This window comes from Oncorhynchus keta, chromosome 29 (genome assembly GCF_023373465.1).
Source record: "Oncorhynchus keta strain PuntledgeMale-10-30-2019 chromosome 29, Oket_V2, whole genome shotgun sequence".
NCBI lineage: Eukaryota > Metazoa > Chordata > Actinopteri > Salmoniformes > Salmonidae > Oncorhynchus > Oncorhynchus keta.
Window position 1 is genome coordinate 3,965,545 of NC_068449.1, and position 19,207 is coordinate 3,984,751.

The window sequence follows — 19,207 nt, forward strand, 5'->3', positions numbered from 1 at the left end:
CCACTAACGAGATGGATAACCCGGCACAGGTGATACACCTTCCCACTAATGAGATGGATAACCCAGCACAGGTGATACACCTTCCCACTAATGAGATGGATAACCCAGCACAGGTGATACACCTTCCCACTAACGAGATGGATAACCTGGCACAGGTGATACACCTCCCACTAACGAGATGGATAACCCAGCACAGGTGATACACCTTCCCACTAATGAGATGGATAACCCAGCACAGGTGATACACCTTCCCACTAACGAGATGGATAACCCAGCACAGGTGATACACCTTCCCACTAACGAGATGGATAACCCGGCACAGGTGATACACCTTCCCACTAATGAGATGGACAACCCAGCACAGGTGATACACCTTCCCACTAACGAGATGGATAACCCAGCACAGGTGATACACCTTCCACTAACGAGATGGATAACCCGGCACAGGTGATACACCTTCCCACTAACGAGATGGATAACCCAGCACAGGTGATACACCTTCCCACTAACGAGATGGATAACCCAGCACAGGTGATACACCTTCCCACTAACGAGATGGATAACCCAGCAAAGGTGATACACCTTCCACTAAGGAGATGGATAACCCGGCACAGGTGATACACCTTCCCACTAACGAGATGGATAACCCGGCACAGGTGATACACCTTCCCACTAACGAGATGGATAAACCAGCACAGGTCATACACCTTCCCACTAACGAGATGGACAACCCAGCACAGGTGATACACCTTCCACTAATGAGATGGATAACCCAGCACAGGTGATACACCTTCCCACTAATGAGATGGATAACCCAGCACAGGTGATACACCTTCCCACTAACGAGATGGATAACCCAGCACAGGTGATACACCTTCCCACTAATGAGATGGATAACCCAGCACAGGTGATACACCTTCCCACTAATGAGATGGATAACCCAGCACAGGTGATACACCTTCCCACTAACGAGATGGATAACCTGGCACAGGTGATACACCTCCCACTAATGAGATGGATAACCCAGCACAGGTGATACACCTTCCCACTAATGAGATGGATAACCCAGCACAGGTGATACACCTTCCCACTAACGAGATGGATAACCCAGCACAGGTGATACACCTTCCCACTAACGAGATGGATAACCCGGCACAGGTGATACACCTTCCCACTAATGAGATGGACAACCCAGCACAGGTGATACACCTTCCCACTAACGGAATGGATAACCCAGCACAGGTGATACACCTTCCCACTAACGAGATGGATGACCCAGCACAGGTGATACACCTTCCCACTAACGGAATGGATAACCCAGCACAGGTGATACACCTTCCCACTAACGAGATGGATAACCCAGCACAGGTGATACACCTTCCCACTAATGAGATGGATAACCCAGCAAAGGTGATACACCTTCCACTAAGGAGATGGATAACCCGGCACAGGTGATACACCTTCCCACTAACGAGATGGATAACCCGGCACAGGTGATACACCTTCCCACTAACGATGGATAAACCAGCACAGGTCATACACCTTCCCACTAACGAGATGGACAACCCAGCACAGGTGATACACCTTCCACTAATGAGATGGATAACCCAGCACAGGTGATACACCTTCCCACTAATGAGATGGATAACCCAGCACAGGTGATACACCTTCCCACTAACGAGATGGATAACCCAGCACAGGTGATACACCTTCCCACTAACGAGATGGACAACCCAGCACAGGTGATACACCTTCCACTAATGAGATGGATAACCCAGCACAGGTGATACACCTTCCCACTAACGAGATGGATAACCTGGCACAGGTGATACACCTCCCACTAATGAGATGGACAAGCCGGCACAGGTGTAACACCTACTTACTAACGAGGTGACACCGATTGGTCCGCCCTACGTGATAACGCTCTACCTCAAAATATAAATGGAAAAACCTGTAACACTGGAGTACAGAGCCAAAACAACACAGACTGACCCACCCAATGTAACTCATGATGACCAGGCGCAGTAGAATGGTGGGACTTCTCATGTGTCCGCAGTGGGAAAGTGTGTTTCCCTCCTGGGTTTGCGTGTCTGCCTTTGCTATGTGTGTGCCAGTCTCCAGTGTGTCTGTGTCCCAGGGGACTTGTTGCAGGTCCTTCCCCTCTGTCTCCAACAGCTGTGACAGAAACACACACAGACCTGAGTCGCGCCTAGGAACACTGATATAGTACAGACATACGTGTGTGTGTGTGTGTGTGTGTGTGTGTGTGTGTGTGTGTGTGTGTGTGTGTGTGTGTGTGTGTGTGTGTGTGTGTGTGTGTGTGTGTGTGTGTGTGTGTGTGTGTGTGTGTGTGTTTGTGTGTGTGTGTGTGTGTGTGTGTGTATTTGTGTGTGTGTGTACCAGGTCTAAACAGCGTTTGTCCTCAGGACTGTGTCTCCTGTACTCCTCCAGAGTGTCCAGCCTCTTCTTCAGGAGCAACCAGTGAGGAGACTCAGGAATGGAGCTGAGAAGGGAGAGATTCATGGCTGAGAGGTGGGAGATTCATGGCTGAGAAAGGGGAGATTCATGGCTGAGAGGGGGAGATTCATGGCTGAGAGGGGGAAGATTCATGGCTGAGAGAGGGGAGATTCATGGCTGAGAGGGGGAGATTCATGGCTGAGAAGGGGGAGATTCATGGCTGAGAGAGGGGAGATTCATGGCTGAGAGGGGGGAGATTCATGGCTGAGAGGGGGAGATTCATGGCTGAGAGGGGAGATTCATGGCTGAGAGGGGGAAGATTCATGGCTGAGAGAGGGGAGATTCATGGCTGAGAGGGGGAGATTCATGGCTGAGAGGGGGAAGATTCATGGCTGAGAGGGGGAGATTAATGGCTGAGAATGGGGAGATCCATGGCATTTCAGTACAGGTTCACTCACACTCTCTCACCTGGTTTCAGGGGAGACTTAGGGTTGTGTGTGTTACTCACTAGTAGAGAGGCAGACAGAGGATCTGTGGTACGGCCAGTGCCAGGTGTAGCTGTGTCCAGGTGTGTGTAAGGTACGCCAGCGGTGCCAACGCCATCATACCCAGGCTGAAGGAGAAGGACAGGAGGGCCGGGGGCCAAATACGATACCTGGGAAGACTCCATTCCACACCTACACGCACACACACACACACACACACACACACACACACACACACACACACACACACACACACACACACACACACACACACACACACACACACACACACACACACACACACACACACACACACACACACACACACACACACACACACACACACACACACACACACACACACACACACACACATACATACACACAGTTAAATCCATGCCCACAGCCGCATGGCACGATGCACACACACACACAAACACAAACACACACATACACATACACACACACACACACACACACACACACACACACACACACACACACACACACACACACACACACACACACACACACACACACACACACACACACACACACACACACACACACACACACACACACACACACACACACACACACACAGTTACGGTAGGGTAGATGTGTTACCCAGGCTGAAGCTGCAGATATTGATACAGCAGCAGGAGACCCCGGCCAGACAGCGCAGAGTGAGGAAGAGGATGGCGTGAGGAAGGACTGCCGGCAGCACAGCAGTCACAGCATGGACACACACACACACCAGCAGTACCACTCGCTTACCGTACCTAGTCACACAGAGACACACACACACACGACGTCCATGTGTTACAGTGTATCATTTACTGTGTGTGTGTGTGTGTGTGTGTGTGTGTGTGTGTGTGTGTGTGTGTGTGTGTGTGTGTGTGTGTGTGTGTGTGTGTGTGTGTGTGTGTGTGTGTGTGTGTGTGTGTGTATACTACCATTCAATGTCCTTGTTTTTGAAAGAAAAGCACAATAAAATAACATCAGATTGATCAAAATGCAGTGTAGACATTGTTAATGTTGTAAATAACTATTGTAGCTGGAAAGGGCTGATTTTTAATGGAATATCTATGTAGGTCAGCAACCATTACTCCTGTGTTTCAATGACACATTGTGTTAGCTAATCCAAGTTTATCATTTTAAAAGGCAAATTAATCATTAGAAAACTATTTTGCAATGATGTTAGCACAGCTGAAAACTGTTGTTCTGAATAAAGAAGCAATACAACTGTCCTTCTTTAGACTAGTTGAGTATCTGGAACATCAGCATTTGTGGGTTCGATTACAGGCTCAAAATGGCCAGAAACAAAGAACCTTCTTCTGAAACTCATCAGTCTATTGTTGTTCTGAGAAATGAAGGCTATTCCATGCGAGAAATTGCCAAAAACTGAAGATCTCATACAATGCTGTGTACTAGTACTCCCTTTACAGAACAGTGCAAACTGGCCCTAACCAGAATAGAAAGAGGAGTGGGAGGCCCCGGTGCACAACTGAGCAAGAGGACAAGTACGTTAGAGTGTCTAGTTTGAGAAACAGACACCTCACAAGTCCTCAACTGGCAGCTTCATTAAATATTACCCGCAAAACACCAGTCTCAACATCAACAGCAAAGAGGCGACTCCGGGATGCTGGCCTTCTATGCAGAGTTGCAAAGAAAAAGCCATAACTCAGACTGGCCAATGGAAAAAAAAGATTAAGATGGGCAAAAGAACACAGACACTGGACAGAGGAACTCTGCTTAGAAGGCAGAAGTTGCCTCTTCACTGTTGACGTTGAGACTGATGTTTTGTGGGTGCGAGACCCTGTGGCTTGTAGACCTCTCCAGGTCTTGCACCCACTTTGAAATTTGGTTTAGGATCGGTGATGATCTGAGGTTGTATGAATCAAGCCAAGTACAAGCTTTGTCCTGGAAGAAAACTTGCTTCCTTCTGCTCTGACAATGTTATCCAACTCCGAGGACTGTTTTTTTTTTCCAGCAGGACAATGCTCCGTGCCACACAACCAGGTCAATCATGGTGTCGATGGAGGACCACCAGATCAAGACCCTGTCATGGCCAGCCCAACCTCCAGACCTGAACCCCATTGAACCCGACTTCAACTGTATATATACACTGTGTGTGTGTGTGTGTGTGTGTGTGTGTGTGTGTGTGTGTGTGTGTGTGTGTGTGTGTGTGTGTGTGTGTGTGTGTGTGTGTGTGTGTGTGTGTGTGTGTGTGTGTGTGTGTGTGTGTGTGTGTGTGTGTGTGTGTGTGTGTGTGTGTGTGTGTGTGTGTGTATGTACTGTGTGTGTACTGTGTGTGTGTGTGTGTGTGTGTGTGTGTGTGTGTGTGTGTGTGTGTGTGTGTGTGTGTGTGTGTGTGTGTGTACTGTGTGTAGTGTGTGTGTGTACTGTGTGTGTGTGTGTGTGTGTGTGTGTGTGTGTGTGTGTGTGTGTGTGTGTGTGTGTGTGTGTGTGTGTGTGTGTGTGTGTGTGTGTGTGTGTGTGTGTGTGTGTGTGTGTGTGTGTGTGTGTGTGTGTGTGTGTGTGTGTGTGTGTGTGTGTGTGTGTGTGTGTGTGTGTGTGTGTGTGTGTGTGTGTGTGTGTGTGTGTGTGTGTGTGTGTGTACTGTGTGTGTGTGTGTGTGTGTGTGTACTGTGCGTGCGTGCGTGCGTGCGTGTGTGTATGTACTGTGTGTGTGTATGTACAGTGTGTGTATGTCACCTGTCAGAGAGAGATCCTCCGAAGAGAGATCCCAGCAGAAGGCCAGCCATGTACATGGTCTGACTGTACGCCAACACCACTGGATCCAAACACACTTTGCCCTGTAACACAAACGCACACGCACGCACGCATGCACGCACGCACGCACGCACGCATGCACGCACAGATGTTTGTGCTAGATAATGTTCTAGTAATCTAGTTGCAACACTAACTATTTATTGCCACACATACCTGATAATGAAATGTGTTGTTTTACAAGTTCAGCCATAGTAGTACTCAGGGTAAGCCATTGTAGTACTCAGGGTCAGCCATTGTAGTACTCAGGGTCAGCCATAGTAGTACTCAGTGTACGGCACACTGGAGCAAATTAGGGTTAAGATTTGCATGGTTCTGATATCGGTTCCGACTGACATTTTAGCTTATAAATTGATCTGTGGACACTGTAGATCGAAATGGCATGAATTGAGCGGTAGCCCTGATAGTCATGGGAGTCCTGATAGACCTGGTAGCCCTGGTAGCCCTGGTAGCAAGTTAGCCCTGGGAGCCAAGGTAGCCAAGTTAGCCCTTGGAGCCAAGGTAGCCAAGGTAGCCCTGTGAGCAAGGTAGCCCTGGTAGCCATGGTAGCCCTGGGAGCCATGGTAGCCCTGGGAGCCATGGTAGCCCTGGGAGCCATGGTAGCCCTGGAAGCCATGGTAGCCCTGGGAGTCCTCTGAACCGCCTGGTATAGAAGTACTGGATGGCAGGAAGCTTGGCCCCAGTGATGTACTGGGCCGTATGCACTACCCTCTGTAGTTCCATGCAGTACCGAGCAGTTGCCAGGCAGAGATGCAACCAATCAGGATGCTCTCAATGGTACAGCTGTAGAACCTTTTGAGGATCTGAGGACCCATGTCAAATCTTTTTAGTCTCCTGAGGGGGAATAGGTTTTGTCGTGCCGGCTTCACGACGGTCTTGGTGTGCATAGACCATGTTAGTTTGTTGGTGTTGTGGACACCAAGGAACTTGAACCTCTCAACCTGCTCCACTGCAGCCCCGTCGATGAGAATGGGGAAGTGCTTTGTCCTCTTTTTCCTGTAGTCCACAAACATCTAATTTGTCTTGATCACATTGATGGAGAGGTTATTTACCTGGCACCACACGGCCAGGTCTCTGACCTCCTCCCTATAGGCTGTCTCGTCATTGTCGGTGATCAGGCCTACCACTGTTGTCATTGGCAAACTTAGTGATGGTGTTGGAGTTGTGCCTGGCCGTGCAGTCGTGAGTGAACAGGGAGTGCAAGAGGGGATTGAGCACGCACCTCTGAGGGGCCCCTGTGTTGAGGATCAGCGTGGCAGATGTGCTGTTACCTACCCTTACCACCTGGGTGCTGCCCGTCAGGAAGTCTAGGATCTAGTTACAGAGGGAAGTGTTTAGTCCCAGGGTCCTTAGCTTAGTGATGAGCTTTGAGGGTGCTATGGTGTTGAACACTGAGCTGTAGTCAATAGATAGCATTCTCACATAGGTGTTCCTTTTGTCCAGCTGTGAAAGGACAGTGTGGAGTGCAAAAGAGATTGCATCAACTGTGGGTCTGTTGGGGCGGAATGCAAATTGGATTGGGTCTAAGGTTTCTGGTATAATGGTGTTGATGTGATCCATGACCAGCCTTTAAAAGCACTTCATGGCTACAGACGTGAGTGATACTGGTCGGTAGTCATTTCGGCAGGTTACCTTAGTGTTCTTGGTCACAGGCTCTATGGTGGTCTCCTTTAAACATGTTGGTATTACAGACTCGGACACGGAGAGGTTGAAAATGCCATTGAAGACACTTGCCAGTTGTTCAGCGCATACTCACAGTACACATCCTGGTAATCCGTCTGGCCCCGTGGCCTTGTGAATGTTGACCTGTATAAAGGTCTTACTCAAATCGGCTAAGGAGAGCATGATCACACAGTCTTCCACAACAGTTGGTGTTCTCATGCATGTTTCAGTGTTATTTGCCTCAAAGCGAGCATATAAGTAGTTTAGCTCATCGGGTAGACTCGTGTCACTGGGCAGCTCTCGGCTGTGCTTCCCTTTGTAGTAATGGTTTGCAAGCCCTGCCACATCCGATGAGAGTCAGAGCTGGTGTAGTATGATTCGATCTTAGTCCTGTAGTGACCCTTTGCCTGTTTGATGATTCGTCGGAGGGCATAGTGTGATTTCTTATAAGCTTCCCGGGTTAGAGTCCCGCTCCTTGAAAGCAGCAGCTCTAGCATTTAGCTCAGTGCGGATGTTGCCTGTAATCCATGACTTCTGGTTGGGGTATGTCCTGTCACTGTGGGGATGACGTCATCGATGCACTTATTGATGAAGTCAATGACTGATGTGGTGTACTCCTCAATGCCATTGGAGGAATCCTGGAACATATTCCAGTCTGCCCGCAAAACAGTCCTGTAGTTTAGCATCTGCTTCCTCTGACCACTTTCTTTATTGATCTCGTCACTGGTGCTTCCTGCTTTAATTTATTTAAGAAGAAATCAGGAGGATATAATTATGATCAGATTTGCAAAATGGAGGGCGAGGGAGAGCTTTGTACGTACTCTGTGTGTGGAGTTAAGGTGGTTCAGAGGTTTTTTTTCTCCTCTGGTTGCACATTTAACATGCTGATAGAAATTTGATAAACTAGATTTAAGTTTCCCTGCATTAAAGTCCCCGGCCACTAGGAGCGCCACCTCTGGATGAGTGTTTCCCTGCATTAAAGTCCCCGGCCACTAGGAGCGCCACCTCTGGATGAGTGTTTCCCTGCATTAAAGTCCCCGGCCACTAGGAGCGCCACCTCTGGATGAGTGTTTCCCTGCATTAAAGTCCCCGGCTACTAGGAGCGCCACCTCTGGATGAGTGTTTTCCTGCATTAAAGTCCCCGGCTACTAGGAGCGCCACCTCTGGATGAGTGTTTTCCTGCATTAAAGTCCCCGGCTACTAGGAGCGCCACCTCTGGATGAGTGTTTCCCTGCATTAAAGTCCCCGGCCACTAGGAGCGCCACCTCTGGATGAGTGTTTCCCTGCATTAAAGTCCCCGGCTACTAGGAGCGCCACCTCTGGATGAGTGTTTTCCTGCATTAAAGTCCCCGGCTACTAGGAGCGCCACCTCTGGATGAGTGTTTTCCTGCATTAAAGTCCCCGGCTACTATAAGCGCCACCTCTGGATGAGTGTTTTCCTGCATTAAAGTCCCCGGCTACTAGGAGCGCCACCTCTGGATGAGCGTTTTCCTGCATTAAAGTCCCCGGCTACTAGGAGCACCACCTCTGGATGAGTGTTTTCCTGCATTAAAGTCCCCGGCTACTAGGAGCGCCACCTCTGGATGAGTGTTTTCCTGCATTAAAGTCCCGGCTACTAGGAGCGCCACCTCTGGATGAGTGTTTTCCTGCATTAAAGTCCCCGGCTACTAGGAGCGCCACCTCTGGATGAGTGTTTTCCTGCATTAAAGTCCCCGGCCACTATAAGCGCCACCTCTGGATGAGTGTTTTCCTGCATTAAAGTCCCCGGCTACTAGGAGCGCCACCTCTGGATGAGTGTTTCCCTGCATTAAAGTCCCCGGCCACTAGGAGCGCCACCTCTGGATGAGTGTTTTCCTGCATTAAAGTCCCCGGCTACTAGGAGCGCCACCTCTGGATGAGTGTTTTCCTGCATTAAAGTCCCCGGCTACTAGGAGCGCCACCTCTGGATGAGTGTTTTCCTGCATTAAAGTCCCCGGCTACTAGGAGCGCCACCTCTGGATGAGTGTTTTCCTGCATTAAAGTCCCCGGCTACTAGGAGCGCCACCTCTGGATGAGTGTTTTCCTGCATTAAAGTCCCCGGCTACTAGGAGCGCCACCTCTGGATGAGTGTTTTCCTGCATTAAAGTCCCCGGCTACTAGGAGCGCCACCTCTGGATGAGTGTTTTCCTGCATTAAAGTCCCCGGCTACTAGGAGCGCCACCTCTGGATGAGTGTTTTCCTGCATTAAAGTCCCCGGCTACTAGGAGCGCCACCTCTGGATGAGTGTTTTCCTGCATTAAAGTCCCCGGCTACTATAAGCGCCACCTCTGGATGAGTGTTTTCCTGCATTAAAGTCCCCGGCTACTATAAGCGCCACCTCTGGATGAGTGTTTTCCTGCATTAAAGTCCCCGGCTACTAGGAGCGCCACCTCTGGATGAGTGTTTTCCTGCATTAAAGTCCCCGGCTACTATAAGCGCCACCTCTGGATGAGTGTTTTCCTGCATTAAAGTCCCGGCCACTAGGAGCGCCACCTCTGGATGAGTGTTTTCCTGCATTAAAGTCCCCGGCTACTAGGAGCGCCACCTCTGGATGAGTGTTTTCCTGCATTAAAGTCCCCGGCTACTAGGAGCGCCACCTCTGGATGAGTGTTTTCCTGCATTAAAGTCCCCGGCTACTAGGAGCGCCACCTCTGGATGAGTGTTTTCCTGCATTAAAGTCCCCGGCTACTATAAGCGCCACCTCTGGATGAGTGTTTTCCTGCATTAAAGTCCCCGGCTACTAGGAGCGCCACCTCTGGATGAGCGTTTTCCTGCATTAAAGTCCCCGGCTACTAGGAGCGCCACCTCTGGATGAGTGTTTTCCTGCATTAAAGTCCGCGGCTACTAGGAGCGCCACCTCTGGATGAGTGTTTTCCTGCATTAAAGTCCCCGGCTACTAGGAGCACCACCTCTGGATGAGTGTTTTCCTGCATTAAAGTCCCCGGCTACTAGGAGCGCCACCTCTGGATGAGTGTTTTCCTGCATTAAAGTCCCCGGCCACTAGGAGCGCCACCTCTGGATGAGTGTTTTCCTGTTTCCTGCTTTTGCTTTTATTCTCCTACATTCTTTTCACATTTCCACAAACTTCAAAGTGTTTCCTTTCAAATGATACCAATAATATGCACATCCTTGCTTCAGGGGCTGAGCAACAGGCAGTTGGATTTGGGTATGTCATTTCAGGCAAAAATTGAAAAAAAGGGATAGATCCTGAGCACATTGTTATTTACAATGATGGCCTACCGGGGAACTGTGGGTTAACTGCCTTGTTCAGGGGCAGAACGACAGATTTTTACTTTGTCAGCTCGGGAATTCAATCCAGCAACCTTTCGGTTACTGCTCCAATGCTCAAACCACTAGGCTACCTACCACATCTCAGTACCCCACACATACAATGATCTGTTAGGTCCCTCAGTCGAGCAGTGCATTTCAAACACGGATTCAACCACACAAAGCAGGGACATTTTCCAACGTCTCACAAATAAGGGCACCCATTGGTAGATAAAAATAGCAGACATTGAATATCCCTTTGAGCACGAAGTTATTAATTACACTTTGGATGGTGTATCAATGCACCCAGTCACTACAAAGATACAGGCGTCATTCCTAACTCAGTTGCCAGAGAGGAAGGAAACACTCAAGGATTTCACCATGAGGCCAATGATGATTTAAAACAGTTACAGTGTTTATTGGCCAGTGTTGGAAAAAAACTGAGGAGGGATGAACAGTAGTAACTTCACAACACTAACCTAATTGACAGTGAAAAGAAGGAAGCCTGTACATAATAAAACTATTCCAAAACATGCATCCTGTTTGCAACAAGGCACTAAAGTAATACTGCAAAAAAATGTGGCAAAGCAATTCACTTTATGTCCTGAATACAAAGTGTTATGTTTAGGGGAGGACCACTCAGACTTCATCATGTAATGAATATCCTTGCAATCGTTAAAGACTGGTGAGTTTTTCAGAAGAAAAAAAATGGAATAGAGCACAGGAAAAATTCTAAAAGAAAACCTGGTTCAGTCTGCTGTCCAACAGACACTGGGAGATGAATTCACCTTTCAGCAGGAGAATAACCTAAAACAACAGCTCAAATCTATACTGCTTCTTAAGGCTAGGGGGCAGTATTCAGAAGTTCGGATGACTGATGTGCCAAAAGTTAACTGCCTGTTACTCAGGCCCAGAAGCTAGGATGTGCATATAATTGGTAGCATTGGTCAGAAATCACTCTGAATAATGTCTGTAAGTATAACAGAACTGATATGGCAGTTGAAAACCCGGGGAAAATCCATCCAGATTATTGTTTTTAGGTCACAGTCCATTCAAATGCTTGTCTATGGGATATTCAGAGGAATTCCTCCCAGATTGCAGTTCCCATTGCTTCCACTAGATGTCAACAGTCTTTAGAAAGGGTTTCAGGCTTGTTTGTTGAAAAAGTAATTAGTAGTTGTAGTTTTTCAAGGTGGCTCTCATTTGGACTGTAGTCTTGTGGCGCTCGTGGATGAGGGCGTGGATGAGGGCGTGGATGAGGGCGTGGATGAGGGCGTGGATGAGGGCGTGCACCTCGTTATTAATATCTGGTATTGAACATGCTAGATTCCGTCTTAAATTATATCATTTATTTACATATTATTTACATCTTATTTACATATTATTTACACTGTATTAGGGTACCTGAGGATTGATTAGAAACATTGTTTGACTTGTTTGGACAAAGTTTATTGGTAACTTTTCAGATTCCTTTGTTTGCATGTTGAACGTGTGGAATGGGTGGATTACTGAATTCAAATACCCCAAATAAACTGTCTTTTGGTGGGTTTTAAAGGACTTTATTAAACAAAACAAACATTTGTTGTGTAGCTGGGACCCTTGGGATTGCAAACAGAGAAAGATCTTCAAAAGTTAGTGATTTATTTTATCGCTATTTCTGATTTTTGTGACGCCTCTGCTGGTTCGGAAAACGTTTTTAATGCTGGTGTACGCGCGGCGCTGTCCTCAGATAATGACATGGTCTGCTTTTGCCGTTAAGCCTTTTTGAAATCTGACAAAGTCGCTGGATTAACAAGAAGTTAAGCTTTTAAACGATGTAAGACACTTGTGTTTCCATGAATGTTTAATATTACGATTTTTGTATTTTGAATTTTGCGCTCTCCAATTTCATCAGATGTTATCAAGGTGGGTCACGAGCGTCCCACCTAGCCCAAAGAGGGTATTACAAATAAGAAAAGTGTCTGCTAAATGGCATATATTACAGTGAATGTTCCTGAGAGACCAAGTTACAAGACCTAGAAATGGTTGTCTAGCGATGCTCAACATCCAATTTGACAGAGCTTGAAGAATTTTGAAAAGAATAATGGACAAATGTTACACAATCCCGGTGTGGAAAGCTCTTAGATACTTACCCAGAAAGACTCACAGCTGTAATTGCTGCCAAAAGTGCTTCTACAAAGTATTGACTCAGGTGTGTGAATACTTATGTAAATGAGATATTGCTCTATTTAATTTTCAAGAAATTTGCAAACATTTCTAAAAACTTGTTTTCACTTTTTCACCATGGGGTTTTGTGTGTAGATGGGTGAGAAAATCCAGTCAAGGTGTATCAATACCTTTTGCCGGCACTGGAGCTGCTGTGATTGGCTGGTGTCTTGGGGGTGGCACACAGTCTGGGAAACAGTATGCTAACATTCTAACTTAGAAAACTGATAATGAGCTCCAAATGTAACAGTATAACTTTAAACCGTCCCCTCGCCCATACCCATGCGCGAACCTGGGAGCCTCTGCACACATCAACAACAGTCACCCTCCGAAGCATCGTTACCCATCGCTCCACAAAAGCGATGCAGAGCAAAGGGGAACTACTACTTCAAGGTCTCAGGGCAAGTGACGTCACTGATTGAAACGCTATTTAGCGCGAACACCGCTAACTAAGCTAGCCGTTTCACATCCGTTACACAAACACAAATGAAACCACGACGTTAGCGTGAAACGTACCATCTCTTAGCTTAGCAATCAGTGAAAAGGTATGTTCTTATCCACCATGGGCTTTATCATCAATGCATCCACTCCATACATACCCCACAAGACATGCCACAAGAGGTCTCTTCACAGTCCTCAAGTCCAGAACAGATATTGGGAGGCGCACAGTACTACATAGAGCCATGACTACATGGAACTCTATTCCACAGTACTACATAGAGCCATGACTACATGGAACTCTATTCCACAGTACTACATAGAGCCATGACTACATGGAACTCTATTCCACAGTACTACATAGAGCCATGACTACATGGAACTCTATTCCACAGTACTACATAGAGCCATGACTACATGGAACTCTATTCCACAGTACTACATAGAGCCATGACTACATGGAACTCTATTCCACAGTACTACATAGAGCCATGACTACATGGAACTCTATTCCACATCAAGTAACTGATGCAGCAGTAGAATCCTATTTATAGACTTTATCTCTTGATCTCGACAAAACAACTTTGTTATGTTGATCATAATCATGAGATAATCAAGGGCGGGGGAAAAAAATCATTATCTTCATATGTCCTCTCTGGACCAGACCCAGCTGCTATCGCATTGGTGTCAGTGGGAGACACTACTGGTTAAGTAGATCGGTCTGGAACGGAGGATTGTTTTCATTTGTAAAAGGCCTGAGTGACGCCCATGCATACCCCACAAGACATGCCACAAAAGGTCTCTTCACAGTCCCCAAGTCCAGAACAGACATTGGGAGGCACACAGTACTACATAGAGCCTACATGGAACTCTATTCCACATCAGTAAGCTGATGCAATTTTTTTAAAGATAAATATACACCTTATGGAACAGCGGGGACTGTGAAGAGACACACACACACATAACATGTTTACTCACATTATCTCTATCCGTGTCGTTCCCCCGCGTGATCTCATCCTGTGTCGGTAACAATACCGATATAAGTGACACGTTCATCTCGCGCACCTCCCCGGGAGTGCGGTTCTGTTTGCGCACACTACTAGAAGAGACTTCATATCCTCCGGTTCGACTCTTGGTCGGTAACTGACTGGGGACGTTAGCGCACGAGGAGGCTGCTCTGCTGACAGTGAAGACATCGAGGAAGAAAAGAAACGCCGTGAAGAAGAATATGAGAGCGAGCCGCAAGTACACCGCGAGCTGCAATGGAGCCATAGGACTCTCCTATATCACTCACTCTCTCTATCACTCACTCTCTCTCTCTCCGCTCAGCGCATATCTCACCAGACAGCGGAGCTGAAGGGACTGTTACACCCGTAAAATCCTGGAACTCTGGTCAAGTCTTGTTAGCGTAATAAGTACTGTAAAAGCAGACTAATCATTACAAATCGCGACAAAGTGGTCAGGGGTGAATAAATACCTAACCCACAGTCCTCTGCATTAGACTTCCTCCCCATTGCCTGGGGGTCGAGTTGACCTGAACCTAGAAATTCTATTGAACTACTTCTCCTAACCACTTCTCTCTCCCCTCTCTCTTTTCTCCCCATTCCTTCTCTCCCCCTCTCTTTTCTCCCCATTCCTTCTCTCCCCCCTCTATTTTCTCCCCATTCCTTCTCTCCCCCCTCTCTTTTCTCCCCATTCCTTCTCTCCCCCTCTCTCTTTTCTCCCCATTCCTTCTCTCTCCCCCCTCTTTTTTCTCCCCATTCCTTCTCTCCCCCTCTCTCTTTTCTCCCAATTCCTTCTCTCCCCCTCTATCTTTTCTCCCCATTCCTTCTCTCCCCCTCTCTTTTTCTCCCCATTCCTTCTCTCCCCCTCTCTCTTTTCTCCCCATTCCTTCTCTCCCCCTCTCTTTTCTCCCCATTTCTTCTCTCTCCCCCTCTCTCTTTTCTCCCCATTCCTTCTCTCCCCCTCTCTTTTTCTCCCCATTCCTTCTCTCCCCTCTCTCTTTTTCCTCCCCATTCCTTCTCTCCCCCTCTCTTTTCTCCCCATTCCTTCTCTCCCCCCTCTCTTTTCTCCCCATTCCTTCTCTCCCCCTCACTCTTTCTCCCCATTCCTTCTCTCCCCCCTCACTCTTTTCTCCCCATTCCTTCTCTCCCCCCTCACTCTTTTCTCCCCATTCCTTCTCTCCCCCTCACTCTTTTCTCCCCATTCCTTCTCTCCCCCTCACTCTTTTCTCCCCATTCCTTCTCTCCCCCTCTCTTTTCTCCCCATTCCTTCTCTCCCCCTCTCTCTTTTCTCCCCATTCCTTCTCTCCCCCTCACTCTTTTCTCCCCATTCCTTCTCTCCCCCTCACTCTTTTCTCCCCATTCCTTCTCTCCCCCCTCACTCTTTTCTCCCCATTCCTTCTCTCCCCCTCTTTTCTCCCCATTCCTTCTCTCCCCCTCCCTTTTCTCCCCATTCCTTCTCTCCCCCCTCTTTTCTCCCCATTCCTTCTCTCCCCCCTCACTCTTTTCTCCCCATTCCTTCTCTCCCCCTCACTCTTTTCTCCCCATTCCTTCTCTCCCCCTCTCTTTTCTCCCCATTCCTTCTCTCCCCCTCACTCTTTTCTCCCCATTCCTTCTCTCCCCCCTCACTCTTTTCTCCCCATTCCTTCTCTCCCCCCTCACTCTTTTCTCCCCATTCCTTCTCTCCCCCCTCACTCTTTTCTCCCCATTCCTTCTCTCCCCCCTCTCTCTTTTCTCCCCATTCCTTCTCTCCCCCCTCACTCTTTTCTCCCCATTCATTCTCTCCCCCCTCTCTCTTTTCTCCCAATTCCTTCTCTCCCCCCTCTCTCTTTTCTCCCCATTCCTTCTCTCCCCCCTCACTCTTTTCTCCCTATTCCTTCTCTCCCCCCTCTCTCTTTTCTCTCCATTCATTTTCACTCCATTTTCATTCTCTCTCTCCCCCTTAGTTCTCTCCTTCTTTCTCATACACACAAACCCACACCAACTACTGTTGTCCTGTCAAAGGCTCAGAACCCCTCTGTGAGAGAGTAATGGGGCATGCAATATTTATTTTGTTACAGTTTTTCCCAATTGTTAACACACGATTGCTGAAACTACATCTCAGGTACTTAAAGCTTAAAAACAGAAAAACTCTAAACAGTTAGCATATTTACCCAAAACCCCACAGACATCTTGGAAAATGAAACACACCAATCAAAAATCAGGTATTCCCTTTTTTTTATTTATTTCACCTTTATTTAACCAGGTAGGCTAGTTGAGAACAAGTTCTCATTTGCAACTGCGACCTGGCCAAGATAAAGCATAGCAGTGTGAACAGACAACACAGAGTTACACATGGAGTAAACAATTAGCAAGTCAATAACACAGTAGAAAAATGGGCAGTCTATATACAATGTGTGCAAAGGCATGAGGAGGTAGGCGAATAATACAATTTTGCAGATTAACACTGGAGTGATAAATGATCAGATGGGCATGTACAGGTAGAGATATTGGTGTGCAAAAGAGCAGAAAAGTAGATAAATAAAAACAGTATAAAAACAGTATGGGAATGAGGTAGGTGAAAAAGGGTGAGCTATTTACCTATAGACTATGTACAGCTGCAGCGATCGGTTAGCTGCTCGGATAGCTGATGTTTGAAGTTGGAGAGGGAGATAAAAGTCTCCAACTTCAGCGATTTTTGCAATTCGTTCCAGTCACAGGCAGCAGAGTACTGGAACGAAAGGCGGCCAAATGAGGTGTTGGCTTTAGGGATGATCAGTGAGATACACCTGCTGGAGCGCGTGCTACGGATGGGTGTTGCCATCGTGACCAGTGAACTGAGATAAGGCGGAGCTTTACCTAGCATGGACTTGTAGATGACCTGGAGCCAGTGGGTCTGGCGACGAATATGTAGTGAGGGCCAGCCGACTAGAGCATACAAGTCGCAGTGGTGGGTGGTATAAGGTGCTTTAGTGACAAAACGGATGGCACTGTGGTAGACTGCATCCAGTTTGCTGAGTAGAGTGTTGGAAGCCATTTTGTAGATGACATCGCAAGTCGAGGATCGGTAGGATAGTCAGTTTTACTAGGGTAAGCTTGGCAGCGTGAGTGAAGGAGGCTTTGTTGAGGAATAGAAAGCCGACTCTGGATTTGATTTTTGATTGGAGATGTTTGATGTGAGTCTGGAAGGAGAGTTTGCAGTCTAGCCAGACACCTAGGTACTTATAGATGTCCACATATTCAAGGTTGGAACCATCCAGGGTGGTGATGCTAGTCGGGCATGCGGGTGCAGGCAGCGATCGGTTGAAAAGCATGCATTTGGTTTTACTCGCGTTTAAGAGCAGTTGGAGGCCACGGAAGGAGTGCTGTATGGCATTGAAGCTCGTTTGGAGGTTGGATAGCACAGTGTCCAATGACCTGCTCAAAATGAAACTCTGCTTTCAAATGAGACACACATCAAATTAATCTAACTTAGTGACAACAGAGATCACACTAATGGGACATGTTCCAAACACTACTATCAGAACCTATTTTCAGTGTAAAGACTAAGATGCTGTTATACTGTAAATTGTTTGTGTGTACTAAAATAAAATAACATGTAAGTTTTATATTTCAACGTGACTCATTACATGACAGCATACTGTAAACACACATACAGTCAAAATACAAACATACAGTAAATATATATTGGAATATGCAAAGGAAGACAAAATAGTCCTATTTGTACTATTGTACTGTATGTTAGATCAATAAACTGTCAAAATACACTAGTATCTAAATTATAGGTCAAGAAACAAATACTCCATTATGAAAACAAAATCAGTCATGTCTGTTGTTTTGGTCCAGCCACAGATTTTCATCAACATCACAGGCAATATATTCTGGAATCAGTTGTCATGGAAGCAGTTGCGGACCTGAGCAGCCCAATGGGAAACGCACGTTGTCCCAAATGAGAACTTTTGCTGCTCAGAATCACCTGGTGTCTCTCTGCTCAGGATCACCTGGTGTCTCTCTGCTCAGGATCACCTGGGTTCTCTCTGCTCAGGATCACCTGGTGTCTCTCTGCTCAGGATCACCTGGTGTCTCTCTGCTCAGGATCACCTGGTGTCTCTCTGCTCAGGATCACCTGGTGTCTCTCTGCTCAGGATCACCTGGTGTCTCTCTGCTCAGGATCACCTGGTGTCTCTCTGCTCAGGATCACCTGGTGTCTCTCTGCTCAGGATCACCTGGTGTCTCTCTGCTCAGGATCACCTGGTGTCTCTCTGCTCAGGATCACCTGGTGTCTCTCTGCTCAGGATCACCTGGTGTCTCTCTGCTCAGGATCACCTGGTGTCCTCTGCTCAGGATCACCTGGTGTCTCTCTGCTCAGGATCACCTGGTGTCTCTCTGCTCAGGATCACCTGGGTTCTCTCTGCTCAGGATCACCTGGGTTCTCTCTGCTCAGGATCACCTGGTGTCTCTCTGCTCAGGATCACCTGGTGTCTCTCTGCTCAGGGTCACCTGGTGTCTCTCTGCTCAGAATCACCTGGTGTCTCTCTGCTCAGGGTCACCTGGTGTCTCTCTGCTCAGGATCACCTGGCGTCTCTCTGCCCAGGATCACCTGGACCGTCTCTGCTCTGGCTGAAAAAGATGGTCATGTAAGGTGTTCAGGAGAGGGTGGCATGGGGGTGTTGTATGGTCCAAGGGTGGCATGGGGGTGTTGTATGGTCCAAGGGTGGCATGGGGGTGTTGTATGGTCCAAGGGTGGCATGGGGGTGTTTTATGGTCCAAGGGTGGCATGGGGTGTTTATGGTCCAAGGGTGGCATGGGGGTGTTGTATGGTCCAAGGGTGGCATGGGGGTGTTGTATGGTCCAAGGGTGGCATGGGGGTGTTGTATGGTCCAAGGGTGGCATGGGGGTGTT

General features: G+C 47.7%; 1 protein-coding gene and 1 long non-coding RNA gene across 23 annotated transcripts; both read right to left on the minus strand.

Annotated features, from left to right (window-relative positions):
* Positions 1-1,812: 1,812 nt before the first annotated feature.
* Positions 1,813-14,832, minus strand: LOC127913531 (steroid transmembrane transporter SLC22A24-like). Of its 20 annotated transcripts, none has more exons than XR_008085891.1 (10): positions 14,304-14,832; positions 10,325-13,075; positions 9,909-10,064; positions 9,546-9,805; positions 8,611-8,818; positions 5,661-8,454; positions 3,570-3,724; positions 2,966-3,134; positions 2,401-2,503; positions 1,813-2,175 (listed from the first exon to the last, which is right to left on the minus strand). XR_008085891.1 is itself a non-coding variant. In XM_052485731.1 (8 exons), exons 4-8 carry the CDS (start codon positions 5,714-5,716, stop codon positions 1,876-1,878), a joined length of 783 nt encoding a protein of 260 aa, XP_052341691.1. In that variant the 5' UTR covers positions 5,717-8,454; positions 9,961-10,064; positions 10,325-13,075; positions 14,304-14,832; the 3' UTR covers positions 1,813-1,875. The 20 variants fall into 20 exon arrangements, 3 of the variants coding, with proteins under 3 accessions (XP_052341691.1, XP_052341690.1, XP_052341692.1); XR_008085890.1 differs by having other exon boundaries at positions 9,494-9,805; XR_008085888.1 differs by having other exon boundaries at positions 9,442-9,805.
* A 1,506-nt stretch (positions 14,833-16,338) lies between these two features.
* LOC127913414 (uncharacterized) lies at positions 16,339-18,860 on the minus strand. Of its 3 annotated transcripts, none has more exons than XR_008085520.1 (4): positions 18,806-18,860; positions 18,357-18,631; positions 17,723-18,281; positions 16,339-16,537 (listed from the first exon to the last, which is right to left on the minus strand). It is a non-coding gene; the product is annotated as an uncharacterized LOC127913414 (long non-coding RNA). The 3 variants fall into 3 exon arrangements; XR_008085518.1 differs by having other exon boundaries at positions 17,723-18,306; XR_008085519.1 differs by lacking the exon at positions 18,806-18,860 and adding an exon at positions 18,756-18,792 and having other exon boundaries at positions 17,723-18,306.
* Between the last annotated feature and the right edge of the window lie 347 nt (positions 18,861-19,207).

What these genes read in the sequence shown, in the direction of transcription:
- LOC127913531 (XM_052485731.1), bottom strand. Translation starts at nt 5,716, where the DNA reads ATGTACATGGCTGGCCTTCTGCTGGGATCTCTCTTCGGAGGATCTCTC. An exon ending in GGAGGATCTCTCTCTGACAG is followed by an intron (nt 3,725 to 5,660) that starts GTGACATACACA and finishes CTGTGTGACTAG; the next exon opens with GTACGGTAAGCGAGTGGTAC. An exon ending in TATCTGCAGCTTCAGCCTGG is followed by an intron (nt 3,135 to 3,569) that starts GTAACACATCTA and finishes GTGTGCGTGTAG; the next exon opens with GTGTGGAATGGAGTCTTCCC.